Source organism: Lactuca virosa, chromosome 4, assembly GCF_052849685.1.
Source record: "Lactuca virosa cultivar CGN04683 chromosome 4, Lactuca_virosa_CGN04683_v6, whole genome shotgun sequence".
NCBI classification, from domain to species: Eukaryota; Viridiplantae; Streptophyta; class Magnoliopsida; order Asterales; family Asteraceae; genus Lactuca; species Lactuca virosa.
Window position 1 is genome coordinate 451,664,724 of NC_136429.1, and position 11,850 is coordinate 451,676,573.

An 11,850-nucleotide genomic window follows, 5' to 3' on the forward strand; every position below is an offset into this window, starting at 1 on the left:
TAGAACTTTGTAGTATAGGTGCTTCATAATATGCTAGTTAGGATGAAACCTTGGAATAGTTAATATTTGCATGTATAATAGAGAAAACATAGATCCAAGGTTTATAGGGTTGCATGTACACCATAGGAGTGTTAGAATGCTCAAAACCCAACAGTAATGCCATGTCTTCCCACATTTGTAGCAAGTCATTTCCTCGCTACACTTCCCGAAGTGTTTCTTTTTACACTTCTCGCACCACTTAGCTTCATCTCTTCCCCCAGATTTCGAGAATTTGCTTTCTTTGTTGATCACTGAAGATCCCTCATGCTTCCTTTTCTCTCCAACTTCAGCTCTCTCCAGACCTTTCTCTCTTATCTGAGTCTCGACATTCCTAGCAGCCCAAATGGCGGCTTTCAGAGTGGTCGCTTGCTTGACCATCGGACCAAAGTCTGCTGGTAATCCAAGGGCAAACTTGTTGACCTTGGAAAGTTCCGTTGGAAGTAGGTAGGGAACAAGCTTCATTTTCTCCGTAAAGCTAGTAGCGTATTCAGTGACGCTCAATCTTCCCTTTTTCAGATTCTGGAACTCATTGTTGATTTCCAGAAGATCCTGCTCATAGCAGTATTGCATTTCCAGTTGCACCACGAACTCTTCCCAAGACATCTTGCTAGCTTCGCCCTTGGGCATCGAACCAGCCAGTAACTTCCACCAGCTCAATACTCCAGATTTTAACAGAGGAATTGCAAGAGCGGTCTTCTGTCTGTTGCTACTCTCGCAACTTTCAAACATTGTCTCCATCTCGGAGATCTAGTCCATAATTTGCACCGATGTCGGGCTCCCAGAAAGACACGGTGGTTTGGATGCCATGAAATCCTTGTACTTGCATCCACGTCCGTTATTTCCTCCATCCTGGTTGTTTCGGCGAACTATTGGTAAGTTGTCTTAACCAACGGTCCCACTGTAGTTCCCTCCTTCCGACGGCCCTTCGTTCAATTCGGGCTGTTCAATCGGTATTGTAGCTTCCTCTCGATTCTGTTGGAGTAATCGCCTTGTCTCCTCCATTTGGCGATCCAACATCATCTGCATCATTGCTTGTACCCCAACCATCGTCATTGGCTCAGGTGCAACTACTACAATAGGTACTTGCTCAATCACATGTGGTTGATTCCTGTTCTCGTTCGCATTTCCAACTCCGCTTCTTGTTCTTGCCATTATGATCTATACACCGAATAAGGTGAATTTAGATCCCCATTCACGATAGATAATTAAATCATCCTTATCACTCCGAAACGTTTACATGTTAGTTCTAACATCGTAGTCGTACGTTTAGAATCCTAAACACATAAGGTTTCCAGATCCGGTCGGCAACAGACCATAGATCCGAACAAATAACAGAATATAAGGCATAAATCATTTAGCAAATAAAGCATATTAGGCATACTTTCCTAAATAAGCTAGTGCTCACATCTCACAATCATCGCTTAGCATTCTAAGATTAAGTCTAGAAATCCTACAAATTCCTAGTTCGCTTAAACTAATGCTCTGATACCAACTGTGACATCCCCAATTTCACGGCCAGAAAAGACCGATTTGTTTTAAAAATCAGAGTAACCGTTTTAAAGAAAACAGTTGCGGAATTTGTTCCCAAAACAAAATATGATAAGAATCTATCAAAACTTTTCTTGAAGAAATGTATTTTCATTAAATAACAAAATCTCGGAATGTCATGTTCCGATACAGACACATAAGCATAAACAGAACTTACATTCATTATCACTAATGATTTATATCTCCTTTAATCTCTCAGTGAAATATGTCTTCGTATCGATACCTGTGATACAAAGAAAACCGAGTGGGTCAGGCTTGGGAGCCTGGTGAGCATATAGGGTTTTCAACCCACAATAATATAATTATTATATTTAATCATCAAACAATCAACCCAATTACCCATCCCCATTATCTTCTTTATTTCTTAAGGTTTTACCCTAAGAATCTATTATTCTTCATTCATTCATTCCTAAGGATTGACCTAAGGGATTGGCACAAAGTCCATTTGCTACCACGGTTTATACAACAGGCACTACGTCACATAGTCGCCAGGGTTTATACAATAGGCACTACGTCTCATAGTCACCAGGGTTTACACAATAGGCACTGCGTCTCATAGTCACCAGGGTTTACACAATAGGCACTACGTCTCATAGTCACCAGGGTTTACACAATAGGCACTACGTCTCATAGTCACCAGGGTTTATACAATAGGCACTACGTCTCATAGTCACCAGGGTTTATACAATAGGCACTACGTCTCATAGTCACCAGGGTTTACACAATAGGCACTACGTCTCATAGTCACCAGGGTTTATACAATAGGCACTATGTCTCATAGTCACCAGGGTTTATACAATAGGCACTACGTCTCATAGTCACCAAGGTTTACACAATAGGCACTACGTCTCATAGTCACCAAATATTTCATCTACCCATGTTCTATCCAACATATTTGTATATATAAAATACATATACGGTTTAAATCAATAAAAACCTGTATAAAACATCCATTCCACACCCATCTCAAATAAACAAACAATATATAACACATAGCACGTATTTCATAGCAAATACTTCATATTTATGTGTTAGAAGAAAGTAACTAACACTCACTTGTTTAGACGATGCTCGGACAGCACTACATCTCTAAGAGTAGTATTCTTCGGTGAAACTAGAATATCTTCAAACACCGGGCTTCTCGCGGGCAGAGCTTCGTCTCGGAAACTCTTTTCTTCTCGGGATCTTCGGAGCTTCGGGACTTACTTCGGGTCTCGGGATGATACCGGGGCTTCGGGGGCACTTCAAGAAGGCTAGAGAGAGTATCGGGAGTGAGAGAGAAGAGATAGGGCAACCAAAATCGGCTGACCCTCGATTTCTATTTATAGGGCCAACATTCGGGATTCACGTCGTGAGTTTCCAATTCTCACGTCGTGAGCCTAGTAGGTCACTGCGTTCGTCGCTCGTCCACTTGCTCTAGAAGACGTCCATCACTTGCTCACGTCGTGAACACTGTGCTCACGTCGTGAGTTCTGACACAGCCTCGAATATTGTGTTCTGAACTTCAGAAATTCATATCTTTTTCATACGAGCTCCGTTTTCGACGTTCTTTATATCCACGCGTAGGTGAGATCATGCTCTACAACTCTCGTTTAGACTTCGTCGGCTAATTTTGACTTTATTTTTATTATATTATTTTTAGTAGGCCGGGACAGGAAAACTTTGTTATAAATCCATAACTTCCTCATCCGACGTCCGTTTTCGTCTGTCTTTTTACCATTGCACTACTATTGACGAGATCTTCGATTCTCGTTTAGATTGTTTCGGCTAGAAATCACTCGATCTCAAAATCGAACTTCGGGCTGCATACTGCTAAGCTGAAACTTAGAAAAATCATAACTTCCTCATACGAAGTCAGATTTAGATATTCTTTTTATGCACGCTCTCGGTTTAACGTATTCTACGACTTCCGTTTAGATCACTAAGGCTAAATATCGCTCTATCTTAAATTCATATTTTACGTCATTCAGCGTCGTGCCGGTTCTGTCGCGAAACTTCGACAGGTCATAACTTTTCGTTATAACTCGGATTTCAGCATTCTTTATATATTCGGAAACCTCGTCATGACCACTACCACATCCTTCATAGATATCGAGTTTATCTAACATTTCATTTTGACGCTTATTGTCCTTAAATTGACTAGCCCGGATCTGCGGGCGTTACAGCCACTGTCACAATCCGTGCATCCATGGAGATTGATAATAAAGTTTGTCTTTACTACAAAAAATTAAAATATATCAAAATACATAAAATATTTTCTTTATGAAATGAAACCATTATCGAAATATAAGTCATTTTTAGTTACTGAACTTTTTTAAGTGTTTTATTTTAGTCATTATATTTTATTTAAGCTACCATTAGTCACTCAACTTGTTTATTTTTTTTTCATTTTAGTTACTATAACTGGTGATAGCCGGTTTATAACATGGAACAACTTTATCAAGGTCATAATTAGTTATTGAATTTTTCTGAATGTCTTATTTTAGTCATTATACTTTGTTTAAGTTATCATTAATCACTGAACTTGTTTAAAATTTGCATTTCAACCACTTTACTTTATTATTATCATTTAAAAGAAAATAATAAAAATACTTCTTTTTCCCTTTTCTCCACAATTAAACTTGTTACATCAATTATTTTAAAATAAATTACACCAATGATTCATGTGATTTAGGATAGCATGCACATTTATTCCTTAACAAATTTTTTTTAACTCAGATGGTCCCGATTTTCAAAAGACTATTTTGTCCTCCTCCACCCCATCGCTTTTGTCTCTAGAATTAATGCACCCGGTCCTCGTTGATACTTAGTTTCACTTTGGTCTCATACATCCTTTGTATTTTAGTTGTCATTTTAATGTATAGAAATTAATGTAATCTTGATTATTTTCTTATATGTAATTTGGATTTCTAGAATTTAAAGGAGATATCCGATAATAATCAATTAATCACTTACCATAGAATTCAAAGGATCGTGTCTGCTGATTCGAGCTCCTAGAAGAAGACATAGACTTGTTCGTGTTTTCAATTGATTCATACCTACCAATATATTGTCCACTTTGACCACCCGATGCAAAGACTTTACTGGGACCCAAAGTGAAGCTAAATTTTTCAGGTTTTTTCAATGACTAAAAATGACCTAAACCCTAAATATAATAATCGGGTTTGGTTGAGCTGCGTGAGAGATAAACTATAATTTAAGAGAAAATTAGATTGGATTAGCCGCTAATTGGGATAGTCTAAGTTCCTCATTAATTTTGTTGTTGTTGACCTTATCGACGGATTTTCAATGGAAATTTTCATTACTGATTTTTATGCTTGTAGCATGTAAACAAAATTACGTTTTTTTTCCACCATACATGCCTTGTGCTGTTGCACGCCCGACACCTTCTCAGGACCGGGACCGGCCTTGCATCCTAAAGAAAATATTCAAGAAAAATCATGAATAGGGAAAACCATCGATCACTAGCCTTCTAGTTTGTATGTTATTAAAATATTAAGTTTTTGGTTTAATCGTATCCAATACCAATTGCAATCAACCCATCTAATGTAAACCCGGCCCAACAAATTTTGTTTCAATTTTTCATCATGTCTTGTGTTAATTGATTCGAGCCTTGAATAACAAAACATGTCATCCTTACATTCAAAATTTCAAATATTCCATATGAAATAGCATTACTTGAAGCCATGGTAATCAAATATTCTTCTCACACGCTCATCCAGAATCCAGATACCCATCAAAATCGCCTTGTTTAGATTTTCTTTTTGGGTGGAAAGGTATATGAAATTAGAAAGGAGGAAAAATATTGATTACACACGAACGAAAATGGCGGCCGATTCCTGAAGAAATCTAGCGTATCACCTAAATCTTCGGTTTCTTGATTCTCCGATCATCACATTCACAACGCCAGTTTCATCTCCATAAAACACTAACCACGAAGCTATCCTTACCTTAATCACCAAGTTAAAGAATCTAAAGAATTATGCATTCGCCACCTTCCCTTTTTCCCTTTTCATGGCAATCCCCTAACCCCCATTTCTTTCTTTCTTCTTGGCATTTTCACAAACACCTTTGCCCATGTCGAATTTCAAAGCGTTTCAGCTTCCCTTAATCTCCCTATTACTTTTCACCTCCGTTTTTACTCCAAATCCATCCGTTTTCGCTTCCCCTTTTGTTCGCAACCAGACATTCACCAGGCCAGATCCTCTTCGCCATTTCAGATTGTACAAAGGAGGGTATGATATTCGCAACAAACATTATTGGGCTGTAAGTGTTTGTTAAAATTCCTCAATGATGTTTCATTTCTCTTATAATGAACCCCCCAACGATTATGAACAAGGTTTAAGTTTTGTATATTAATATATTGAAAAATGGTCAGTCTGCGGCATTTACAGGCATCCATGGCTATGCTATGGCGGGAATCTGGATGCTATTCGGTTTAACTTTTGGGAGTTACTTGATCATAAAGAGCTTTCATGGAGGTTTTCATCCATTCATCGATCACCCAAATTCTTACTACCTTGCATGTTTTGCACTCATTGCGATCTTCACTTCAATCGCCATGTAAGTTCTTCATCATCATTCATAAACATCTTTGAATAATTGAATACCCATTTTCCAATTTTCCAATATTCAAATCTTCTTATTCAATCTCTTGTTTTTGAAGAATTTTTTCAAGTTTGATCTTGGTAGCAAACCAAACCTCTTTACACAGAAGCAAGAATCTTATGAACACCATTCTTGGAGCTGCTAATTCTATGAAACAAACAATTGAATCTGTAATGCAAGGATTAATAAAAATCCAAACCCTTTTAAGGCCTTATGATGGTGAAACATATGACCTTTTGGATCATATAACTAATCAAATGCAAAAAGAAACAATTTCGATTCAGAATTTTGTTAAAGAAGCACGACGAGCTTCTAATCATGCAATTAAAGCAATGTAAGTATTAAGTAATCATTTTTGAATGAATCTTCATAAATGATTTTGTTTGTGTTTATAAATTATAAATCATAACAATCTTTTTTTGTTTTGTTTTTCAGTTATATCGCGAATCTTGTTCTTGTAACAGCCAATTTAGTGGTGTTAGTTGCAGGATGTGGTGAGATTTTTTATTTTGTTTCCTTTAAAAAAAATATACTTTTTGGACTAATTGATTGCTATTTCATTCAGTTGTTGTATTCTTGCATTGGCATCCAGGATTTATCATGTGAGTAAAAATTTATTTAATTTAAAAAAAAATATATATTGTGCATTAGTTAATTAATATCTTTTTTATATACAGTGTTATTATTGTTTGCTGGATCTTGACAACTGTTAGTTGGATCTTAACCGGGTTTGATTTCTTCTTTCACATGTGAGTTAAACAATTTCAAGAAAAAAATTTGGTCAATTTTGGTCAATTTTATACTTCTGAAATCATTAGGTGACAATGCAGTTTTGGAGGTGACACGTGTTCAGCTTTTGAGAATTTTGAACAAAATCAAAATCCCGAAAGCAATAGTATCATGTCGATCTTATCTTCATGTTCAAATTCTTCAAATTCAGATAAATTCATGGCTCAAATTGGATACACTGTTCATAAATACATAGCTGAGGTACATTGAAAGAGTTGATTTTCATTTTCTTGTTTTTATATTCAAGTGAAGTTTCAAATTTGTGATTAATGTGTGTGTGTGTTTTTTGTTGTAGTCGAATTCAGAAATAACAACATTGGCTCACAAAATGATTCAACCAAATGAAGAAGGTGATGATTCCTTTGTTATGGAGAGAATTTGCGATCCTTTCTCCACTGCACCAAATTACAACTATGCCCCTGGAGATTGCCCACAGGATTCTATTCAAATTCATGATCTCCCAAATGTTAGTGTCTTAATCTGTTTCTTGCAATTTCATGGATTAAGATTTCAGATCCATTTTTTGATTAGGAACTCAAAAAATGTCTTCTTTTCTCTGTTTTTGGAGTGTGTATGCAGATTCTATCAACCCTAACTTGTGAAAAAAACACACCGACAAAGATCTGTAAAGCACAAGGGAGATTTTTTCCAGAATCTTCATACGGAAAAACAATGGCGTACATTCAATCGATCGAGAATTTGATTGCAACGTATCCGGATTTGCAGAACCTGACGGAATGTACGCCGATCAGAGACGCGATTTCCGATGTCGCTTTGCGTCAATGCAAACCCTTCAAAAGTTCGATTCGATTGCTATGGGGTTGTGTTCTTTCCCTTTCGATCGATTTGATGATTTTGACGTCGTTATTGATCGTAAAAGCGTATCAAGAAAAGGGGAAAGAGTTGTCGTTGTGTTCGATTGTTCCTAGTCGCCATTCGTGCTGAGGGTGATTGATTGATATTGTAAAATGTAAAGAAATTAGAGAATGATAAAACGGAACCCTAGAAAGAAGTCGCAAGACGGGTTGACTCAGTGTGTATATAATGTCAAATATCTTGATTTGTGATGCTATTAACAATGTCAATGATCAATAATATCGTCATTGGTTGACTATTATCTTGAATGATACCAAATACATACAATCATACAAGGTATGTTCCCAAAGTTGGCATATACAAAATAGGTGTCCAATGTATAATCCCTTCAAGTCTTCAACCAAATCATAACCTAATTTTCATCAATAAATTTGAAATTTACTCTATATACGGACCTTGTTTTCTCAATCCCATCAACAACAAAGGCTTGTTGTAAACCAACTACCATGTTTAATAAGACATAAATCATAAAGTGGAGGGAGTTTATTCCTTCCAAGCCACTCATCCCCTAGGTGCTATATTAGTTTTTTTTTTCTCTCTTTCAAATCCACAACATATCCACAACATATGAAAATCCTCACTTCCAACCCACACATTTTGCTTCATATTATCATATATATATATGGTACAAGTGGAAAGAAGATAATAAAAAGTGTGAGCAACAGGTTAGCCAAACCGCTCAACCTAAAACCCTAGTAATACCCATAGCGATATGTTGACACTCATGCACTTTAATATGATATATCTTTGTAGTTTCATTGCCTAAATCAATATATAGTGTAAATTTATTTATTTAAATTATATTTATTAGCGGATACACATACATATTTGAATGTCTTTTATTTATTTATGTAAAATCTTATCCCTTAATTATCAGGATCTCATTTCATGCATCTCATTATAAATTTGTTAGGTGCATTTTGTGCACCTTTTTGCACACCTTTTAGTCCCATTTCATGCATCTATTTAGCATAATTGTTCTTCCTTTTTCTTGCATTTCATCATATTCATGTTAGTCTCTAGAACAACCTTATTTGCACACTTTCATGTCTTTTTCAGGAAAACCGGAGCTTGGAATGCGCTTTGGGAGGTGCCGGGAAGCATTGGTAAAGATTTCGGGATGATCGGGCGAAGAACAAAAAAGTTGAAAAAAATCAAGTTGGGAGTCGGAGTCAGAAGGGTACACGGGCCGTGTTGGATTTACACTGAAAAATCAACACGGGCCGTGTTGACCAAAAAGGAAAGTTGTTGACCAAGCTGAACACGGGTCGTGATCCCTTTGCCTTATAATGAACACGGGCCGTGTTCGACCCAAGAAAACTAACTTTTGACAGTTTTTCTATTTTTCATATTACGGGAAATTGGGTCAATTGGGCACACACACAACATATCAGAGCATATTTTGAGAAGGGAATTCGAAGGTTATTGCAAGTGATTGATCTATAATCATTTGGAAACATTATTTCTAGCATTTTGTAAGTTGTAATCACACATCTTTCCATCTTTTGTTCTTGTGATTTGTTCTTAGTCATGTGTGGCTAAGAAACCCTAGTTTCTAGTTCTTATTCAAAACATGTTGATTGCTTGACTTGAAGCATATGATTTGATGTTTGATTTGTGATTCTATTCTAGTGATTATGTTTTTGTTTAAACTAGAACCCTTAAATTTGATTTGTGTTTGATTGGCCACTTTCATGAATTGAATTTTTGTGCAGTTAATTAACTTTTAGGGCACCTAATCGTTCTATTAAGTTAATAATTGGTAACAAGCAATAAGTTTTCTTATTGTAAAACATATATCACATGTTTTCACACTTCCGAGCGTATGAGAAGAAATGAACATTATTGGGAAGCTTGTATAAAACTTAATGCAGTTTTTCAATTCAATCTAAGAGCATGTTTATGTTGAATTAGTAAAGCTAGGTCTAGTCAAAGAGCGTGTTTTGGTTAGATAATTTGGCAAGCGAGAGGTGTTAGAGCGTGTTAATATCTTTCAGTACCAACTTAGAATAGCAATCTTGAATTACATCAAGTCATAATCAAGTTGAACAACAACATTGAGAACTAGAACTGGAAGCACTTTTACAACTTGTTTACAAATCTATTTCATTTTCTGCATGTTTCAAAGTTGATTGTTATTTTCATTATTTGACCTTTGCAAAACAAACCCCCCTTTGTGACCAAAGTACCTTACGCAAAGAGGTATAGACTTTTATCCCGTGTCTCTATGGTTCGACCCTGCTTGCCCTGTACTACCTTTTTAGTGCATTAAAGCAGTGTATTTGGAGTCTGTTGTACCCCTATTATTTGTTGGGTTTGACACGCCTAACAAATTGGCGTCGTTGCCGGGGACACGGTGTTACTAATTGTTTATGCCTAGATCTTTCCGTACAGGTACACCATTGCCAATTGACTCGGAGATAGAGAAGACTGCAAAGAAGCTACGGAAGCAAGCAAAGCTTCGTAAGAGGCAACCGGTTTCCGAAACTTCTTCATCATCTACCCCTCCGGTCATCAACATTTGGGAGGATATACCCCTCTCAAGTGTGTCCGCATCCGAAACAGAAAAACCCTCATCATCATCTCAACCATCCTCACCCATAAATACAACCCCACTCTCTTCACCTACTCATAACATCCCAAACACTACACCCACAGAAACCTCAATTCCTACTCATACCATGGGAGATAACCATGGAGGGAATCCACCTCCAAACCCACCACCCGAGCAAACTCTCCGTCAATGGTCGAGGCAAGAGGTTACTCAACAACCTCTTTGCATCACATATCCAGCAGCCACAAATCTTGAACTTAAATCCGGACTCATCCACCTACTCCCTACCTTTAGAGGTTTGGAAAATGAAGATCCTCACAAGTTCCTCACTGAGTTCCATGTTGTATGTGTGGGCATGAAACCACACAATGTCACGGAGGATCAAATCAAGCTTAAGGCATTCCCCTTCGTAGTGCAAGATGCAGCCAAAGACTGGCTTTATGACCTCCCACCGGGGACGGTAACTACTTGGGTAGATCTTGCAAGGTTGTTTTTGGATAAGTACTTTCCCGAGATGAAAGCTTCAGCCCTACGGAGGGAAATCATTGGAATCAAGCAACACAAGAGAGAAGCTTTTCACACATATTGGGAAAGGTTCAAGAAACTTTGTGCCCGATGCCCAAAACATGGAATCACCGAATACCAGCTCCTCCAGTATTTCATTGAAGGCATGACTCCAATGGAAAGAAGGCTTCTTAATGCCTCCAGTGACGGATCTTTACCCGACAAGACTCCCACTGAAATCCGCAACTTGATCAAAAACATGGCTGAAGATTCTAAACATTCAAGTCATGATGAAGAATGGTACACAGATGCACCCCGAGGCGTAAAGGAAGTCCAAACTCCTCAAATTGAAGCTCAATTGTCCGAGCTTACTAAAGTGGTTATGATGCTAGCCAAAGACAGAGGTATGCAGCCCACACCCTGCCCGTGCGGTATTTGCACTCAAGTGGGGCACCCAACCGATATGTGCCCACAACTTCAAGACGAGGATTATGCGGAAGCAAATGCGTTAGGAGGATATTACGGGTCAAACCAAAGGGGATTTGAGCACTCACGAAATGACCAAAGATGGAACAACAATCAAGCTTGGGTAGGAAATCAACAGGGAAATTATCAACCAAATCAACCACATCAATACCAACAAAGACCACCATTTCCTCAAAATCAACAAAGACCACCTTTTCAACCTCAAAATTTCCAGCCAAGGCATCCACCACAACCACCTCCACAAGAGGGTTCATCAAGCATGTCACTAGAAGATATTGTCAAGAGTCTTGCCACTAGCACTCAAAGCTTCCAACAAGAAACGAAAGCAAGCATAAAAATCTTGGAGCAACAAGTTTCACAACTTGCTCAATCCGTGAGTAAGATGGAATCACAAGGCAAGCTACCATCTCAAACCGAGAAGAACCCGAAACACAACACATGTGCCA

General features: G+C 37.7%; 1 protein-coding gene across 2 annotated transcripts; it reads left to right on the top strand.

Annotated features, from left to right (window-relative positions):
• Positions 1-5,277: 5,277 nt before the first annotated feature.
• LOC145109112 (uncharacterized) lies at positions 5,278-8,101 on the top strand. 2 transcript variants are annotated; one of them, XM_079046224.1, is made up of 9 exons: positions 5,278-5,853; positions 5,966-6,150; positions 6,254-6,529; positions 6,631-6,689; positions 6,761-6,797; positions 6,873-6,944; positions 7,026-7,185; positions 7,280-7,450; positions 7,564-8,101. In XM_079046224.1, exons 1-9 carry the CDS (start codon positions 5,665-5,667, stop codon positions 7,927-7,929), a joined length of 1,515 nt encoding a protein of 504 aa, XP_078902350.1. In that variant the 5' UTR covers positions 5,278-5,664; the 3' UTR covers positions 7,930-8,101. The 2 variants fall into 2 exon arrangements, with proteins under 2 accessions (XP_078902350.1, XP_078902352.1); XM_079046226.1 differs by having other exon boundaries at positions 5,728-5,853; positions 5,982-6,150.
• Positions 8,102-11,850: the final 3,749 nt, after the last annotated feature.

Coding starts and splice junctions, on each gene's coding strand:
- LOC145109112 (XM_079046224.1), top strand. CDS start 5,665: ATGTCGAATTTCAAAGCGTTTCAGCTTCCCTTAATCTCCCTATTACTT. Junction 6,151..6,253: donor ATCTTCACTTCAATCGCCAT/GTAAGTTCTTCA, acceptor TTGTTTTTGAAG/AATTTTTTCAAGTTTGATCT. Junction 6,530..6,630: donor AATCATGCAATTAAAGCAAT/GTAAGTATTAAG, acceptor TTTGTTTTTCAG/TTATATCGCGAATCTTGTTC.